Source organism: Alternaria dauci, chromosome 2, assembly GCF_042100115.1.
Source record: "Alternaria dauci strain A2016 chromosome 2, whole genome shotgun sequence".
NCBI classification, from domain to species: domain Eukaryota; kingdom Fungi; phylum Ascomycota; class Dothideomycetes; order Pleosporales; family Pleosporaceae; genus Alternaria; species Alternaria dauci.
Window position 1 is genome coordinate 1,594,385 of NC_091273.1, and position 18,317 is coordinate 1,612,701.

The 18,317-nt window shown below is 53.1% G+C and overlaps 9 protein-coding genes across 9 annotated transcripts; 4 read left to right on the forward strand and 5 right to left on the reverse strand.

The window, feature by feature from the left end:
* Positions 1-102: 102 nt before the first annotated feature.
* Positions 103-2,841, forward strand: ACET3X_002556 (uncharacterized protein; the record flags this gene model as incomplete). Its single annotated transcript, XM_069449312.1, has 3 exons — positions 103-185; positions 242-269; positions 341-2,841. The coding sequence occupies 3 exons, from the start codon at positions 103-105 to the stop codon at positions 1,742-1,744; spliced, it is 1,515 nt and encodes a 504-aa protein (XP_069309103.1). The 3' UTR covers positions 1,745-2,841.
* Positions 2,842-3,084: 243 nt separating this feature from the next.
* ACET3X_002557 (uncharacterized protein) lies at positions 3,085-3,738 on the reverse strand (the record flags this gene model as incomplete). Its single annotated transcript, XM_069449313.1, has 1 exon — positions 3,085-3,738. One exon carries the CDS (start codon positions 3,736-3,738, stop codon positions 3,085-3,087), a length of 654 nt encoding a protein of 217 aa, XP_069309104.1.
* A 262-nt stretch (positions 3,739-4,000) lies between these two features.
* ACET3X_002558 (uncharacterized protein) lies at positions 4,001-5,733 on the reverse strand (the record flags this gene model as incomplete). Its single annotated transcript, XM_069449314.1, has 5 exons — positions 4,001-4,095; positions 4,145-4,463; positions 4,513-5,005; positions 5,054-5,282; positions 5,361-5,733. The coding sequence occupies 5 exons, from the start codon at positions 5,731-5,733 to the stop codon at positions 4,001-4,003; spliced, it is 1,509 nt and encodes a 502-aa protein (XP_069309105.1).
* Positions 5,734-6,441: 708 nt separating this feature from the next.
* ACET3X_002559 (uncharacterized protein) lies at positions 6,442-6,912 on the forward strand (the record flags this gene model as incomplete). The annotated part of the gene is made up of 2 exons (XM_069449315.1): positions 6,442-6,752; positions 6,813-6,912. The coding sequence occupies 2 exons, from the start codon at positions 6,442-6,444 to the stop codon at positions 6,910-6,912; spliced, it is 411 nt and encodes a 136-aa protein (XP_069309106.1).
* Positions 6,913-6,926: 14 nt separating this feature from the next.
* On the reverse strand, positions 6,927-8,411 carry ACET3X_002560 (uncharacterized protein; the record flags this gene model as incomplete). Its single annotated transcript, XM_069449316.1, has 4 exons — positions 6,927-7,544; positions 7,606-7,884; positions 7,964-8,208; positions 8,291-8,411. 4 exons carry the CDS (start codon positions 8,409-8,411, stop codon positions 6,927-6,929), a joined length of 1,263 nt encoding a protein of 420 aa, XP_069309107.1.
* A 555-nt stretch (positions 8,412-8,966) lies between these two features.
* On the reverse strand, positions 8,967-9,500 carry ACET3X_002561 (uncharacterized protein; the record flags this gene model as incomplete). Its single annotated transcript, XM_069449317.1, has 2 exons — positions 8,967-9,096; positions 9,157-9,500. The coding sequence occupies 2 exons, from the start codon at positions 9,498-9,500 to the stop codon at positions 8,967-8,969; spliced, it is 474 nt and encodes a 157-aa protein (XP_069309108.1).
* Positions 9,501-12,036: 2,536 nt separating this feature from the next.
* Positions 12,037-12,947, reverse strand: ACET3X_002562 (uncharacterized protein; the record flags this gene model as incomplete). The annotated part of the gene is made up of 3 exons (XM_069449318.1): positions 12,037-12,114; positions 12,165-12,816; positions 12,877-12,947. The coding sequence occupies 3 exons, from the start codon at positions 12,945-12,947 to the stop codon at positions 12,037-12,039; spliced, it is 801 nt and encodes a 266-aa protein (XP_069309109.1).
* Positions 12,948-13,372: 425 nt separating this feature from the next.
* Positions 13,373-15,498, forward strand: ACET3X_002563 (uncharacterized protein; the record flags this gene model as incomplete). The annotated part of the gene is made up of 3 exons (XM_069449319.1): positions 13,373-13,498; positions 13,551-15,173; positions 15,226-15,498. The coding sequence occupies 3 exons, from the start codon at positions 13,373-13,375 to the stop codon at positions 15,496-15,498; spliced, it is 2,022 nt and encodes a 673-aa protein (XP_069309110.1).
* Positions 15,499-16,466: 968 nt separating this feature from the next.
* ACET3X_002564 (uncharacterized protein) lies at positions 16,467-18,311 on the forward strand (the record flags this gene model as incomplete). Its single annotated transcript, XM_069449321.1, has 2 exons — positions 16,467-18,234; positions 18,295-18,311. 2 exons carry the CDS (start codon positions 16,467-16,469, stop codon positions 18,309-18,311), a joined length of 1,785 nt encoding a protein of 594 aa, XP_069309111.1.
* Positions 18,312-18,317: the final 6 nt, after the last annotated feature.

Below are 18,317 nucleotides of genomic sequence, written 5' to 3' on the forward strand. Positions count from 1 at the left end.
AACATCGCGACACTGGACAGCACCACCCAACATCATCGCGACATCAAACTCCACAGCCTGACCTGAAATCTGCAAGAATCGAGGAACACGCGGCGCATCACCATGGCGCCTCGAGAAAATTCACACGAGCCCTCCGGCACGCCGGCGCCGGTAGAAACTGGCTTTGCCACTCTTACACAGCTAAGGTAAGTGCGACACCATGCGCAAAATCTGAACACGTATGCTGATGTGTTGCACGCAGAACCGGTGTGAAGGCGTGGGTTGAAAAGGTACGTAGAAAGCGTGATGCGCGACGCGAGCCAAACACCAAGTTTCCACCACTCCAACTAACATCACACAGGATGGCGAGAAACGCAAAGCTGAAATATTGTCCATTCAAACACGACAGGGCAGGCCCAAATTCTACGTTCATTATGAGGAATTCAACAAACGTCTGGATGAATGGATCGAAGCCGAACGGATAGATCTCTCGAGAGAAGTCGAGTGGCCTGCACCTGAAAAAGCAGACAAGAAGAAGGGTGGTACTGCCGTCAAGACTGACAAGGCACCCTCAAAGTCTGATCAAAAGAGTCTCAAGCGATCACGCAGCAAACTTGATCGCGAGATCTCTGGCACCCCAGAGTCGACGTCGAGCAACCTGCCAGGCAAGGCACCAAGACCGTCTAAAGCAAGTGGAAAAGAGAACCAAGAGCTGATAGTGACAAGCGAAGTCACAGATGGCACACCAAAGCCCGAGGACGAGGAGATGGATCTCGTCGACGTGCAGGACGCTGCTGCGGCAGCAAAAGCTATGCCGCCCCAGGACTACTCGAGAGAAGACGAAATCGAAAAGCTCCGTACATCGGGATCCATGACGCAGAACCAGACAGAAATCTCACGAGTGCGTAACTTGGAGAAGATTCAGATGGGCAAATTCGAGGTCGAGCCATGGTACTTTTCGCCCTACCCAGTTGAATTTGTGGATTCAGATGTAGTCTACATCTGTGAATTCTGTCTCTCCTACTACGGCGAAGTTACGCAGTTTGAGCGCCACCGCGCAAAGTGCAACCTCCTTCACCCGCCTGGCAACGAGATATACCGAGACGACTACGTATCCTTCTTCGAGATTGACGGCAGGCGGCAGCGAACATGGTGTCGCAATCTCTGTCTGCTTTCAAAACTCTTCCTGGATCACAAGACGCTCTACTACGATGTGGACCCTTTCTTATTCTACTGCATGTGCACTCGCGATGAACACGGCTGCCATTTCGTAGGCTACTTTTCCAAAGAAAAGGAATCTGCAGAGGGCTATAACGTGGCTTGTATTCTCACGCTCCCCCAATATCAACGGAAAGGATTCGGTAAACTGCTCATAGACTTCTCTTACCTCCTTTCCAAGCGCGAAAACAAACTCGGTTCTCCAGAAAAGCCCCTGTCCGATCTAGGTCTTCTGGGATATCGCGCCTACTGGCAGGAAATCCTTGTCGATATACTCATGGAGCCCGGCCGAACGGAAGCAAATATCGAAGATTTGGGTGCTGCGACCGCGATGACCACCAACGATGTTCTACACACCTTGCAGAATCTGAATATGCTGCGGTACAGCAAGAACCAGCATGTCGTCGTCCTTACAGATGCAGTTATTGCGCAGCGGGAAAGACAAAAGGCAAAGGAAAAGCTCAAAGGCAAGAGGAGTATCGATCCTGATCGTCTGATCTGGAAGCCGCCTGTGTTCTCTGCCGCGAGTCGGACATGGAACTGGTAAAAACTTTGATCTTTCCACTACTTTCTTTTCTCGTGTCAATGTTATGGATTTGGTGCATGGCGTTGACAATTTTCTCCTCTATAGTATACCCGGACTCCTATTTGACATTACTTTAGAGCGTCCCGCGCTTTCTCACAGCATTTCGTTTTTTCTCTAGTAGTTCAACTTTCATCCCGTGCTGTCCAACCACTCAAAACACATCATTCTTGTCGCCGCATCGTCAAATCTCCACTCCAGCACCACCTCTCTTTGCGCATCCTCTTCCAACTCTGCCTCTGCCTCCTTGGGTTTCAACATGCCCCTCAACTCATCAACCACGTCTCTCAATCGAATCCCGTTTTTCCGTTCAATCTTCACACAGCGTTGCTGCCACTCTCTCCTAGCTCCTCTGTGTAGTACGTTCCCATACTCCTGGTCCCACACCGCCCCTTCCACACAATAAACTTCCACGCTCCGCGTTACGGGCTTTGTCAAGTACTCGTCCATTACAATGCTCCATCTGCTCACCTCCTTCTCGCCCTCCCTAAACCACGCATCCAGCTCTTCTGCACGCACCTCCGTCCTAACACACATCCCCATGTCTCCCCTCGCTACCTCTTCCAAACCACCAATGAATTCACACACATTCTTTCTCAGCCAGGGATGCAAGTATTGGCTCAACGTGAAGAGAAGGTTACTGTAAGCGCCTTCGTGCCAGAAGTAGTAGTCATCTGAGATGTCTAAGAAGATCCCTGCATTTTGCCACAGACTTGTTCGACGGAGGATGTCTTGGGCGAGAGATGAGACGGGTCGAGGTAGTTTCTTGAGAATTTGCGGTCTTGAGGTACCGGGATCGTGGCACACAGTGTCAGGGAGAGCAAGACTGCGAGGATGGAGGTTGAGCCGGAGTGTTTCTTTCCAGTGTCTTGAGACTGAGGCGCAGGTACGAAGGTCTGAGGGTGGCAGGAAGGAAATAACTTGTATGAGGAGTTCCGGGAGCAGAAAGATGCGATGCATTGTTGTGGTATGAGTGGCAGCAATGGACTTGGTCAGGTATGACATGCGCACGTTGTGAGGTTATAAACGACTAGTGGCTTACCTCGAAGCTGAACCGGAAGTAAGCTGAAACTCCTACTCCGCTGCACAACCACACCAGCTACCTAGGTACTCTAACCTTCTTACACAATAGATAGGAGGCCATCTCACGTCAGCTGTGCAACTAATGTCGTGATGAGATGAGACAAGTAACGTGATTCGCGGGATAAGGCGCGAAGCGGACACGCGCGGCAGCTCGAGAAGGCTTGGCGTGATTACTGATGACTCTCATTTTAAGACCAAACTACCAAGCATTTGTAGTAGTCCTACGCCAACGCAGCCATCAACCCCACAATACCGCCTAAACCAATAGCCACGGCCCGGAGCAGATTCAGCTTACCAAACTTGTTCATCAGCTCGCTTACTTCCTTATCTTCCGCTTCACTACTATTCTTCTCCGTCTTCTCTTGAGGTACATTCAAGTCCTTCCATTGACTCACATCGTCCTTGCTATTCACAGATTCATCAGCGCTCCGTCCCTTTAATCCAGCCTTCTCGCGGTACTCGGCAGATGCTGCACTTCGGCTCCCACCCAATTCCTCATTCTTCTTGATAAGGGCGAAGTTGGTCGGTATCATAAAACTGGTGATTGGTGCGATGCTGAACGAGAGTACGGCGGCTGCGAGGTAGAGACCTGGCTTTCCTTTCACAGCATGCTGGAGCAACGACAGTTTGGAACTGACAGATGAGGTGGGAAGGATGCTGTAAGCGAGATAGACGAAGCCGGAGGCCGAAGTGATTGCCGCGGTTGGGAATACGTGTGAGCCTCGCGAGAAGAGCCAGCGTATCATGGGAAGAGAGCGAGATGCTGGCTGTGATTGTATCATGGGTATGTCGAACAAGGACAAAGTTGCGATACCGCCCGACGCCAGCAGCGCTGTGGATATGCTTAGGATTTGTACGGTTTGTGTTGCTGACATGTTGTTTGACTGGCGTGAAATTGGGTTCTTGGGTATGGCAACAAACACCGAAAGAGATGACGGGAGCTCAAGGAAAATAAATGTGTCTTGATATATACTAGAGGCGCTGGTGTCGTTGTTTCGTTGGTGCACAAGCAACGCATTCCGTGGATCCCGTAAGGATTGTGGTTATCAAGATGATGTCATGGCGTTTCTCGTATTCGACGAACATGTCGGTTGCGGCGTCCACTGACCCCGACATTGTCGCACGATTGGTAGCTCTCTACTCAGTCCGCTTGCGCACCTTGGGCAATGCGAACCAGCACACCATCATGACAGCATACATGCCAATTGCGACAGGGTGAAGCACCCACGTACCTACAGGATTCGTCAGTCGATGTTTGCGTCTCGAACAGCACCAACTTACCAGAGGCTTGTGCGAGGACACCAGTTGTGAATGGAGCAACAGCACCGCCTGAGCTCCCTGCACCACCTATGAAGCCGATTGCAGTTGTTTGAACATGGCGAGGCATGAGACGCGAAAAGATGGTCTGCGCGCAAGGATAGACAGGGCCCAACAACAAACCCAGCAAGCATACAGCGACCGCATTTCCAATCAAGTTCGGCGTCAACCATGCCAGAAGCTGAAGGGCTACTGTGCCAACTGTGAGAATGACGACAAAGTTCTTCTCGCCTATCTTGGGCGCAGCATGAGTGAGTACAAAACGGCCAAGAGTGATGCCAGCCTACTGGAAAATTAGCATGTGTATTGCAGCGTAGAAGCAGTATACATACCCAGAATCCTGCTGTGACGTATCCAACCTTCGCAGGGTCTCCATTGCGGTAGTTGATGAGGTATGAGATGAACCAGCCTGAGATGCTCACTTCGGCTCCTTGGTATGCGAAAATGAACAATGCTCCAAATATGGTCACCTTGTTCTTCAAAGCAAGCTTCAGATTCTTCAGCTTTGACGCCGCATCCTCTGCAGAAGTTTGCCTGCTGGTCGTGGCTTCCAACAGGGTCTCTTCAGAATCTTCCTTGTATGACCAGAAGGACCACGCGGCGAATGCGATGCAGCAAAGTCGCAGTCCGACGCATATGAAGTAGAAGCGTGACCACAAGACTCCCTGCGAAACGATTGCCGTCCCGATAATGGGCGCGACTATTCCTCCGACGCCGTAACTACCATGCGCGAGGCCAAGGATGACACTGGGTGGATGCGTGTTCGCACAGTACACATTGTTAAGCGCTAGGTTGATGGCGGCACCAAATCCCAACAAGAAGAAACTGATGGCATTAGCAGTGCATTGCTGATATCTCGGACTGCAGACTTACGATACGATGACAAGAGGATAAGGAGGCGTGCACACAAGGATAATGTATGCAGAGAGTTGTATCAACTCTGCGAAAATCAACGTCTTTGCTCTTCCAAACTTGCCCAGAATTGAGTTGGTGAAAAAGGCGGCAGAAATGAACCCAACTGCATTGCCGACAAAGACCAGAGACATGATCGAGTACGAGATGTGGTAGTACGTCTCCATGTATGGGATCAAAGCACCAACGACTGGTCACTGGTCAGTGTTTGCTCACAGCTTGGGACCATGAAAATGGTGCACTGGTCCAGGTTTTTGGCTTTCCTTACCTGAATCATTCATTCCGTTTGAGAAGTAGATCATGCAGCAGCACAAGATCCTCCATTTGGTCATGGCCTCGGCGTTCCACATTCGCTCCCTGCCAACCGCATCTTCTCGATTTGGTGTAGCCGGGCGACTCATCTCGAGCTCATTGGGAGTCCTGGGGGTTTGCGCGCCCTTTGGCATATCAAACTCCGAGACCGAGGCCTGGCGGTCAATATTCGTTGTGCGAGAAGCAAAATCCGTGAGTTCGACATCAGGCAATACACCTACATCACCAAGAGTTTGGGGTTCTTTGCCTTTGCTCTTTTGATATGTCGGTTCCGGGTTGGTAATGTTCGACGCGGGTTGTATATCGAAGAGCTTATGGAATGCAGACATGTTGTCGATACCCTCAATCTGCAGTGCTCTCTTGCGGCTTTGGGGAGAGGTTATCGAGCAATGCGACTTGCAAACGGTCGCTTTTCAGTCGTAAAATTCAAGCTGTAGGAAGGGTTGAAGATTCATAAAAAGTTGGTATCATGAATGAGAAGGTCTAGCGAGCATTGATTGTATGAAAAACTCGAGCCCTTAAGCGGTAGTCTACGAAGTGCTCAACGAAAGCGACTAGTCAAATCAAAGGGCTGAGGGCGCAATCGCTGATAAATTGCAAAGCGCATAATTACCATATACTACCTGATAAAGAACCACCGGCTTCGATTTGGAGCCTATCACAGGTGACGGAGTACTTATCGTGTGGTCGTGCTGCAGCAGTGTGGGTATCGTGAACGGTCACCGAGTCGATCACCGCGCTCGTGGAACGCTCTGTAGCGAAACAAACGCGTCTACCAACACAGACAGCCATTCCAAGTTGGCAACGGTTCCGACCGCTGGAGAAAGGCTGGGTCTGGAATTGTGAATGCAAAGTCGCTTTACCTAGTTGGTCGGCAAAGTGCGAAGTTTCGGACGTCGGAGCGGTGAAAACTGCCCCGTGGACGCGGCGGACCTTTCCACACTTGGAAATTTCCCAAGCACCCCTCCACTGCTGTACCACAACCTTCGCAATCGACAACTACCCCTCATCCTGCTTACTCAAGCTCTGCTTCCAACATGGCCCGTCCAAAGCGCAACGTTCTCGCCACCATAGACAGCACCATCACGCCGCCTGACGCGCTGCCGCCAAACCACGTCATCGCGCGCATTACCAAAGCGGAAGGGAAGAACATTTACGCCGCCGAGCTACCAGATGGCAAGCCAGTACTTGCAGAGTTGGAACCGCGGTTCCGGTCGACAGTGTGGATCAAGAGGGGTAGCTATGTGGTGGTAGACACTTCTGCGCTGGCAGACCGAGACAACAAGCTGGATGGAGAAATTGTCAACGTGGTTCGCGACGAGAAGGCCTGGAGGAAGATGGCCTACTGGTATGTTGCAACCGGGTATCATGTGATGTGTGTACAGTGCGCTAATGGCATAATATACAGGCCCAAGGAGTTTGTAAAGAAGTCCACCTATGTCGAGGATAGCGATGAAGAGGAATCGACCGTCGGAAAGCTGCCGCCCACCGACTCGGACGAAGACTGAGCCCGCGACTGCACTCACTCAGCGTGCTCATGGTCTTCCTCGATGACACCCTTCGTCACGCCTTCGTATTCTTTCCTCGTTCCCCACCACACGCCTGCGACCGTAATCGCCAGGACGCCCACAACCGTTGCCGAACTCGCCGGCGTGCTCGGGTACACGTTCCACGCCCACTCTTGCGCGCCCCATAACACATATACCACGGCTGGGTTGAAACCTGATTTCCACAGCAGGAAGGGCGTGCTCCATGCAATGTAAGAGTAGAACTGGTAGTGCAGACTCCTCGCGCAGAGCAGCCCAATCGTCATCGCGGTCAGCATTGTCGTCATGATGAAGTCGGGCGTAATATTGCTAGACATGGTATCTTGATCGCGGGGCTCAATGGCTGGAATACAGAGTTTGAGGAACTCGCGGACATTGCGCTTCGAAGGCTTGATCCAGCGGGTCCGCGCATACCAGATGAGAAGGCCCACATGGAGAGCGAGTAGGCCGATGGCGAAAGGCCGGGAGAGGAAAGTGGATTCTGAGACGAAGCGCCAGTTCACGGTCCATTTGTAGAGAAAGGCACGGCTGAGTTCGAAAGCGCGAGCGAAGTAACTGGGTGCGCGCTTTCTGAAGGGATACCCAAACAGCACCTACACACTGATCAATACCCATTGGGAAGCGATAGACATGGAGATGTGAAGATACACGTACCGAGACTTGCCCAATGATCATAGCCTGTGTCAATGCTTCTCTTCCGCCCAACTTCATTACCATCAAAATGCCCATTGCTGGCAATGGCAACAACAAGCTCATCTTGACATTCAGGCCCGTGCTATACAGCGCGCTTCCTAGATGCCATTGGTTGCGTTGGTAGCAGTAGACAGCCAGCCAAAAGAACAGCACAGCGAAACAATCGTTGAAGCATCGCAGCATGAAGATGCTATGCATACGCTTTGATAGAACCAGCAGCGGGAAGACGTAAGGCGGGACCTATAAAGACGTTAGCATCGACTACAGCTTAGCCCCAGCGTCAACAAACCACAATCCGAACGAAAAAAAAAGTACTCACCCTAGCCTTCCTGTAACATTGAAACACCACACCAAGCGAAAGCAGATACACTCCTGCAAAAATGTACTGCGCAAGGCCTATATCCCGCCCTTCATCCGTCCACTTGTACAGATGCTTGTAGATCCACACGTGCGCACCCGGGTACACCAACGGACCCGTTGAGCCCGAAATATTCTTATAATCGCGCTCGCCTTTTAAATAAATGGATATCTGTTGCATGTATGTCGTCCAGTCTATTTCTGTATCTGGAGAGAAATCATCACTCGTCAGGACACGTGGTGGCTTTTTAAACAAGTAAGATAGGAGAGAGAGAGAGAGAGCACGAACATGGTATCTTTTCGATGATGACGCCTGAAAGCGCTGCGTCGGCAATGAGCAGGAGAGGCGTCATCCATCTCGTGTGATCGGGGTTGTAGGCTAGGTCTTTGGCGCGGGCGAGTAGTGACATGGCGGGTTGTTGTTGTTGCACGCGGTTCTGGGGACGGGCAAGTTGGCGGGTTGACGATGGTGTTATAGTTCGCGTCGCGTGTCACGTGGGCAGGAGGTGTGAGGTTTCAAGGATGATGGTTTCGCGCGACGTGTGTTTCAGGCGACGATTTTCTCGTGCGAGGTGTATGTAAGTGGTGGTGTCACGTGAGATGGATGGGTTATTTTGGGTTTGGATAGGGATGCGCAATCGTATGTCTTGTGCTTGTAAGGGTAAGCGCTAGATTTGTGCTATCAATGTTTCGCCCATTAATGTCACGACAACTCTTGCGTGTATGGTGTACAAATCAAAGCTGTCTGTCTAATGTTTATTCAACGGTATGGTTGGTTTCGTTGTCTCTCACATGGCCGATGAACCACACATCACAATAATGCCTTCAAGGTCAAGAGAACACTGGCCGACCAATTAGAGGTTAAATTAAGTCTAGGTAATAAGGAATGTCTATCTCAAATGCGCTAATAAAAGAATTTACAATAAGACAAGTTGATGCATATTACATGCTCGACAAGCTGTCGTTTACTCGCTCTTGGGGAGAGTAACGAGGGTGATGTAGGCGTCAGAGACACCATTGCAGACATAGTCCTTGGGACCGTTACCGCCAGCGCGGCAGTAGTTGGGGAGAGTGGTGGTGGCGACGTAGGTGATGCTAGAAAAGAGTTAGTATATCTCAATGTAAAAGGTAGTGAAAAGCACGAGGGCAACTTACTCGTCGCTGACCTTCTGCCTCAGGAGCAGGCCGCTGCGGTCGCTGTCGAAAGAGAAGTCCATGAAGCTGTTCTCGCCGCAAGAGTACCACTTGTGATCCTCAAGCTTGTCGGCCAAGGCAGAGCAGGTGAAGTCGAGAGTTCCTCCGTTGGTGGCCTTGATGTTGAAGCCGAGGCTGTTGTAGTAGGTTCCCTCAGGCTTGCGTCCGTAGAACTCGGAGATCTTCCAGACGTAGTCACCCTGGGTGGAGACGGGGCAGGACGCGGTGTCCTGGCGAGTCTCGAGAGGAGCAGCGGCAGCAAGGCCGGCGGCGGCGAAGAGAGAGGCGATGGTGGTGAACTGCATTTTGATGGAGTTGTTTGGAGGTTTGAGGCTGAAGAATCGAGTGTTGATAGTTGAGTGGTTGGTGTTGTTGAATGTGAAAGCCGTTGTTGGATGATGAGTTGCAAGTAGGATACTTGCCTGGCATTATATATCATCGCACCTCGTATCTGGGTATCATACTACTGTCACGATCATCAGGTCTGTTTTGTTCCAAGGTTCAATACGAGAGGATTGACATCAAGCGTCCCCCTTGGCCAGACCCACAAAGAACACACCAGAGGGGTACACCATGAAAACTCTCCAGAAACACGAGCACCGGCCCATGCCGACAGGGCCGGAAAGCCACTACTGTCCCATTTTTGGAGCCTCAGAACCCTTGTTAACGGTGTCATGAGCCACTAGCGACATCTGGGGTGACCGGATGAGGCAATGGCCCGTCCTATCTGGACATCTAGGAGACCGAACGGCGCTAGAAGCGTGCCGAATGTACGAGATGTGACGTCTGGTAGGATGAATAGTGTTTGCACAATAGCATCGTGCGCTGGCCGATCGGCCGTACAGCACTCGGTTCGGAACGCTAGCAGCATGACGTCCTAGGCTATAGGTATTCTAGTAGCTGTTACGCTGGATACGATGGTGAGAGGCGACTGTATTATTTTAGATTTGTATTGTTGCGGTACAGACTCCGATGCTGGGAGAGAAACAACTGTAGCTAATCGGCACACTCGGAACGCGACAAAGAGGTCTTCTGTGCTGAGATGTGGAGTCTGAGTGCTGTGGATCCGGAAAATATGGCAATGCGAATGATGACTTCAATTTCCCATAGCTCCTGTCGGTCCGTCCACGCGAACTTTGAGTGGCCTCATCGTCCACCGTCTGGGTGGTCCGAGTGCAGTCAGTACTCTGCGTTTTTCCATGAGCACGAAGGATTAGCCTGAAGATCTTTCTTGGACAAAGTATCGAAATGCGACGTCGCTTGGAAATGAACCGAGACTGGGAACTTTGCGCCGTGAATGCATTGCATCATAGAGTCGGTTGTGACGGGTGTGGCTGCCGATCACCTAAAGGCTCGTGTTCAGGGTCCACGCTCAAAAGGTGGAGACACCATCACCACCACTGATGCCCGATCGGAGCTGCTCCGGCAGTATGCTGTATTTGCTATTTCTGGACATGCGATCGAGGGCGAAGTCTTGAGCTAAGAACGAAAACCATGCATCCCAAGCTACGAAGACGCTCATCCAACCTGAGCAAAATGCACAAGTGGCGACAAAGACTTGATGATTGTACGTACCGTGCGCGAAGACATCACAGACACACGCAGCGATGACCTGAAACCGGGCACGAATACTGTACGGTCACGCTCGGTCAATCACGATGATCTCTTTATTTCATTTGGAACATGACGGCACCCGCCCTTTCTTCGGAGCTTGACTGAATGGTTTGCTAATTTAATCGAGTCTGATGGATCGAGTCTGCCGGATCAATGACTTTGTACTGGTACCGGGTAGTCACGACAATGGACGTGACATGGTATTGTCGACGCTGACAATATTGGAGTGGAGCCATCGGAACAATCGTCCATGCCCTATCAACGATGAGGGTGCCGACTTGAACACTGCGGATTGGTTTTTAAACTTTCAGGAAGGACCGGAAGTACGGGGGGACAAAACGCGGGGATTCCAAGTAGGATACGTCGGCTTTGCCTAGCTCGAATTGCCTTGGAAGGGCTCGGACAAGTGCGGAAGGTGCTAGGTGCATACAGAGGTGTTATTTCAGTAGAATGCACGGATCTGAGCCGCAGGATACAGAGGTGTTGAGGAGATGGTTGCAGCCCACACGTTGGTCATAGCGAGGGGTAAGAGCCAGAGCCACCAGGAAAGGCTTGGAGGATTGGATTCCCTGTGACAAAGACGGAGAATCTTGGGGCATTGCTCGTGTAAGTGCATGTGCACTAATTACAATTCAGAAATGAAATCGAGCTGCCGGAGTGAAAGCAGGCAGCCAGGAGCAAATGAGTCTGCAGAGTTGCCTATGTCCACAGTAAGCGCGGAGCCACGGACAGAGTGGTAGTGCAGTGGATGTGGAAACGGTGCAGAGGGGAAACGTACAACAGTCAGCATCTGACTTCCAGATTTCATCCAGTGATGATAATCAAGCCGAAGTGGTAAGCATATGTTGATGTTGATGGAGTGATTGGATGATGGTGAAGTAGTTGATGCAGGAACTAATATGGAAATACAAAATAAGCTCGAACATGTGCAAGGATGAGGTCTGTTTGAGTACTCGAGTGGCTGTTGACTAGGACTGGGGTTCCCAGGATCGTCATTTGTGGTGTATGGAAGAGATGACGCGGCATGTTGCGCATGTGATTCTTGAACTTCTTATATCACTTGCGAACGACGGCAAGGGAGTAAGTTGATAAGAAGGGACGAGTTCCCATGTACGAGGAGAATGCACGATGATTAGGGAATAGTGGCCTAGTCCCAGGTGTGGCGGCAAGTTGGAGGGCTTTCAAGGCATCAGGCAGAAGATGTGTTGTTTTGGATGTATTAGAGGATTATTCCCATTGCGTGCCCTTTAGTCGTTGCATGAGATACTCGACTTCAACTTCCTTGGTCAGGGGAATGACCCAATCCTGCAAGGCTGTCAGAATGCCCCTGGGGGAAATGCGGTAGAGTGACGTACCTTGTACATGGCGACTACTGCGTCTGCATCCACCTTGGACGATCCATTCGCGCCCAGGTCAGGGTCTGTGCCGTATGTCTTGGCCTTTAATCTCAACCTCTCGAGCACCTTTTTCTCGACGGCGGCATTTGTAATGGCCTCGTCAATGCCCTTCCTGTCCTCGTCCTTGATCAACTTGACGAAGCGCTCAGTCTCCTGCTGGAACTTTGCCTCTGCAACAAATTTGCCAAAGTGTATCCTTCGCGACAAGGACTGGATGGTCATGACATCGCACGTGGCCGAGGATCCGTAGTTCTCCTGCGACTCGCCCCTGTCGCCGCGGTCGGTGGGGGCGCATGCTGCGGGCAGGATGTGCTTGATGTAGCAGTCCTTGAGCTGGGCGTTGACGTTGACGTTGTTGGGGTGGAGGATCTGGGGGTAGTGGAGGGGCTTGAGGATGGGCTCCTGGAGGACTTTGGGGAAGAAGGGGTATTCGTCGGGCGACTGGTAGCGGCGGACGAGCGACTGGAGACGCTCCTGCTCACGGAGCATCCAGTCGAACAGGCTGGTGTTGGGCTCGCCAATGTCGACGCCGCCGGGCACGTAGATGGTCTTGTTCAGGGGGAACTGGACGCGCTCTATCAGGTGGAAGGTGATGGTGTCCTCGAGACGGCTGTCGGCGGTCAGTTTGACTCATGTCGGTGCATCGTGGCGGGGAGGGACGAGGGCGCACATGAGCTGGAAGCGGATGTTGGCCAGGTCAAGCGCCTTGGACGCATCCGAGAGGTCAATTGCCGCGTCCATGGGCGGCCACGACAGAGAAGGATAAAAGAGAGCGATGAGCGGCGGCGGCGGCGGCGGCGTGTGTCGTGGTGTGTGTAGCCATGGCGGGCAGGCGGCGGTGGTGGTGCGCAGAGCGTGTACCCGACCATCGGCGCTGCTCGTCGGCCCATGACGCAGACGCACTGCCGATGGCTGAAGCTCCACCCACATGCATGCACCACCGAACGAGAGAGAACAAGACCGCTCACGACCAACACCACCACCACCACCACCAGAGGCGTCTATCCCGCAGAACTCCCGCCTCACCGCCCATTGGCTTTTCCTGCATCGAGCACGCGCGCAGCACTGAGACGGGCATGCAGAGACCTATGATGACATAATAGACGGCTTCCCTTGTACTGCGCCCGCCCCGTTGATTTCCCACCCGCCACACCTCGCCTGCTCGCATGGCCTCGTCAACCGCCCGCAATGCATCGCCAGGTCGCGGGAGGTCCACCAGCCCGCGCCCGCCCCGGTACTCGCGCGCCCCCGACGACAGTGACGAGGGCAGCTATCTCGATGCCCTCCCAGATGTAGCCCCACCGCAAGTTCCACTTCGCACACGGTCATGCTAATGCTCGCTAGACCCGCCATCTGCAAGCTTTTGGCAAAAAAGTCACGGCGACTGCTGGCAGCCTGATAGGCGCCGAGGGTGTCTCCCAGCACTACCAGAACGCCATTGGGGAGCTCCACCGCGAGCTCAAGCGCCCTCTGATGCAGCGATCCGTCTTTTCCTTTGCCCAGACCACCCCCCGCGAGATCGTGCGCTCGCGAATCTCCGTGCCCGAGATCCAGCAGCGAGCACTGGCCTACATCCCAAACGACCTCCTCGCCAACATCCCCGAAGACAACAGCGAGTTCTCCCTCTTCCAGGGCTTCGAGGCCTCGCTGCCGGACAAGCCCGACAGCCATGCGAGCAACCACGGCCGCCACAATGCGCGGGGCCAGCGCCTCATTGGCGGCGGCCTCCACGACGACGACGACCCCAACGTGCCGCCGTCCATGCAGAAGCTGAGGCGGCAGAGAAATGCCATGGGCCACCGGCTGGAGATGATGGGCGTGCGGAAACACATGTGTGTGGCCGAGATACACGAAATCGACAACAAGATCGCGAACCTCAACACAATGCGCAAGATGGTGCTCGACCGCCTGGCCGGCCTCGAGCTCGAAGAGGGCGAGCTCGAGCAGGACCTCCTCACCGTGGACAACCGCATCGAAGACCTCCAGGAAGAGCTCGACGACGAAGCCGCCCTAGCGCCCAAGACGGCAGAGTCGCAGACAAGCGAGGAGCAGTCCGAAGGCAAGGGCGAGTTCATGTCCGAGTCGATATATCAGAAGATTCCGCAATCACCAAAGACCAAGAACAAGGCCAAGAGGCTTTCAAAGCGAATGTCCATGCCCGTGCTGCACGAGCATCTGCAATCAGGATCCAAGATCAAGGAGCTACCCGCACACATGGACTCCATCACTGCCATGGACTTTGACGCGCCATGGGGTATGCTGGTCACTGCATCTTTGGATGACACCGTCCGAGTATGGGACCTGAGCGCCGGCCGGTGCATCGGAATGCTCGAGGGCCACCTGTCGTCCGTACGCTGCCTCCAGGTCGAAGATAACATCGTTGCGACTGGTTCAATGGACGCTTCTATCAAGCTCTGGGATCTGAGCAAGGCTGAATACGCGCCCATGGACAACCGGATAAACAAGCACGACGAAGAAAGCGATGATGGTCTGGCCTTTGAGAACTCGGAAGATGCACCTCCTGCGCCGCCATCGACCAGCATGCAGGACTGCCCTCTGTTTTCTCTAGAATCACATGTCGATGAAGTCACTGCACTGCATTTCCGCGGCGACACTCTGGTCTCCGGTTCCGCTGACAAGACACTACGACAGTGGGATCTAGTCAAGGGACGATGTGTGCAGACGCTTGATGTCCTTTGGGCCGCTGCTCAAGCAACAGCTACAAACGCAGTCCAAAGCACATGGCGACAGACTGGACGCTCTGCCGATTCCTCTGCCGACTTTGTCGGCGCTATCCAAGTCTTCGATGCCGCACTGGCGTGTGGTACCGCAGACGGCATGGTACGCTTATGGGATCTGCGTAGCGGACAAGTACACCGAAGTCTCGTCGGCCACACAGGCCCTGTCACAGCTCTGCAGTTCGATGATGTCCACTTGGTGACTGGTAGTGCCGACAGGAGTATACGCGTTAGTTGATCATGTCCGTCTTCACCTATGCTTTTTATACTGACACGAACAGATCTGGGATCTCCGAACCGGCGCCATTGCCGACGCCTATGCCTACGACCATCCCATCACCAGCATGATGTTCGACTCACGCCGCATTGTGTCTGCAGCGGGTGAGGACGTAGTCAAGGTTTACGACAAGACGGATGGAAGACACTGGAGCTGTGGACCTGGCGCCGACGAAAGCGACGAGACCAAGTACTCCATCATTGAGCATGTCAGGATAAAGGACGGTTATCTCGTCGAAGGACGCAGAGATGGTACGGTCGGTGTGTGGTCGTGCTAACAGCACCGTCGGAAGCAGAAGCAGACAGAATTGTATATAACAACATGATTGGTGCGCATACATGTCAGTCATGGAAATGGCAGTGTTGTACTATTGCAGAGTGCTTGTTGGAACGCGACTATTGGACCAAACTGCCGGCATCACAATGATCGAGCTGTTTTTTCACCTTGCGTCAGTTGTGACGCGTGTGGGCCGCTTCAAGCCAACGTCTTGATGTAGTAGACGTTATCCACAATTCGCGTAGTAAGCTCAACGAGATGCAGAATCTGCCGGGGGGGCTCGGAGTCTATGCCTGGTACACCTCGAATCGCAAGCTGAGGGATACATGGTGATTAATTCCCGGCAGTCTCTCAGCCTATGCTGGTGTTGTGAAGACGACCGAGCAATACAGTTCTGACACGGCACGTTACAAGCACGCGCCTGACGGGGCCAGTGGAAGCTTGGTTGTACGATGCAGGGATGGCTCGCGACGCTCCAATCTGCCATGGTGACGTAATGCTGAACACGCCGACTAACATTTCCGCGCTTCCCAAGACGCCTACCCTGTTCCCGCGCATCTGTCACACTCGCATAGTACATTCGCTTGTCCTATCTACCTATGCCATCTCAACTTTAATTTTTGCGATTGTCGAGTCAATTGCTCCCGGCTTCCTCTCCCGCTTCCAGCTGCTCCGCCGGAGCTCTGAATTCCTATAATGCTACCACGACAGGCCGCGTCGCTATCACGCGGATACAATGCCACTTCTAGAGCCTCGATTCTCTGTACAAGATTGCCCCGAGCGACGCCCGCACAATTCCGCACTTCCTTTAGCAATGGCAGTCCCGCCTCTGCTTCGAGACGCGCTGCCCTTCGAACCTCACAACTGAGCAAGCAAGCCCCCCCCACCACGGCGATAAGAACCGTCTCAACAAAACCGCTCGACGTTCCGCGGTCGCGTTTCGCCCGATATGCCTACAAAACAGCAGCCATGCTGGGCTCTTTCGTCGCCGTCAGCGGTGTTTTGGTCATCGCCTTCTTCGTCTACGACGCCTACACATACAACGAAGACCCAGTCGCGGCCGACATTCCCGTCTCCGAACTCGCCCTCAGCCCGAGGAGAGGAGGACCGAAGAACCTGCCAATCGCCGACCACTTTGTGGACGACGACGAGTGTCCTGAGAATAAGAAGCTCAAACACAAGCCAAAGTTGGTCATACTGGGCACGGGATGGGGCAGCGTGGCCCTCCTGAAGCAGTTGAACCAGGATGACTACCACGTTGTCGTCATATCGCCGTCCAACACCTTCCTCTTCACACCCATGCTGCCGTCTGCCACGGTAGGGACACTAGAGCTGCGATCCCTTGTCGAACCAGTCCGAAAGATTGTGCGCAGAGTACGCGGGCATTTCCTCAAGGCCAAGGCCGAGGACGTCGAATTCTCAGAGAAGCTCATCGAATGCTCAGCTGTCGATGCCCACGGCCAGGAGCAAAGATTCTACGTCCCCTACGATAAGCTGGTCATTGGCGTCGGATCTGTCTCAAACTCCCACGGCGTCAAGGGTCTCGAGCACTGCCACTTCCTCAAGGATATCAGCGATGCTAGGCTCATCCGCAACCAGGTCGTGAAGAATCTCGAACACGCATGCCTACCTACAACATCGGACGAGGAGAGGCGCAGGCTCCTGTCATTTGTGGTTTGTGGTGGCGGACCCACTGGAGTAGAATTCGCGGCTGAGCTCTTCGACATGCTCAACGAGGACCTCTGCAAGCTCTACCCAAGGCTTCTGCGCAACGAAATCTCCGTCCACGTCATCCAATCCCGCAGCCACATCCTGAACACGTACGAAGAGGCGCTATCCCAGTACGCTGAGCAACGGTTCGCACACGACTCTGTCGATATCCTTACAAATGCGCGTGTGAAAGAGGTCCAGTCAGACAAGATCCTCTTCTCGCAAAAGGATGAAAATGGAAAGGTGGTAGTCAAGGAGATTCCAATGGGCTTCTGTCTTTGGTCTACCGGTGTTGCGCAGACAGATTTTTGCAAGCGTCTTGCCGCTAAGCTTGACGTTCAGAACAACAAGCATGCCCTCGAAACCGATACACACCTCCGTCTCAACGGCTCGCCCCTCGGCGATGTCTACGCTATCGGCGACTGCGCGACCGTCCAAAACAACGTTTCTGACCACATCGTAAACTTCCTCCGTACCACCGCCTGGGAGAAGGGCAAGGACCCCGAGAAGCTGCAGATTTCGTACTCGGACTGGCGCGGCATCGCCAAGCGCGTCAAGCAGCGCTTCCCACAAGCAGCAAACCACCTTCGTCGCCTTGACAAGCTATTCGAGCAGTACGACAAGGACAAGTCTGGTACCCTGGACTTTGGCGAGCTTAGAGAGCTCCTCTTCCAGATTGACTCGAAGCTCACATCCCTACCCGCCACCGCTCAACGCGCCAACCAGCAGGGTGAATACCTTGGCCGCAAGTTCAACAAGATCGCTCAGGCAGCTCCTGGCCTGACACTCAATAACGTTGACTATGGCGACCTGGACGATGCAGTATACAAGGCGTTCGAGTACAAGCATCTTGGTAGCTTGGCCTACATTGGCAATGCGGCTATTTTTGACTACAACGGCTATGGCCTGAGCGGTGGTCTGCTGGCTGTCTACCTGTGGAGAGGCGTATATTTCGCACAGAGTGTGAGCTTCAGGACGAGGTGTTTGCTTGCCATGGACTGGACCAAGAGAGCACTTTTTGGACGAGGTATGTCGCCCTATCTATTGTTCACTTTTGAGGAATGCGAATCAGCTAACGTCAAAATAGATTTGATGAACTTCTAATAGATA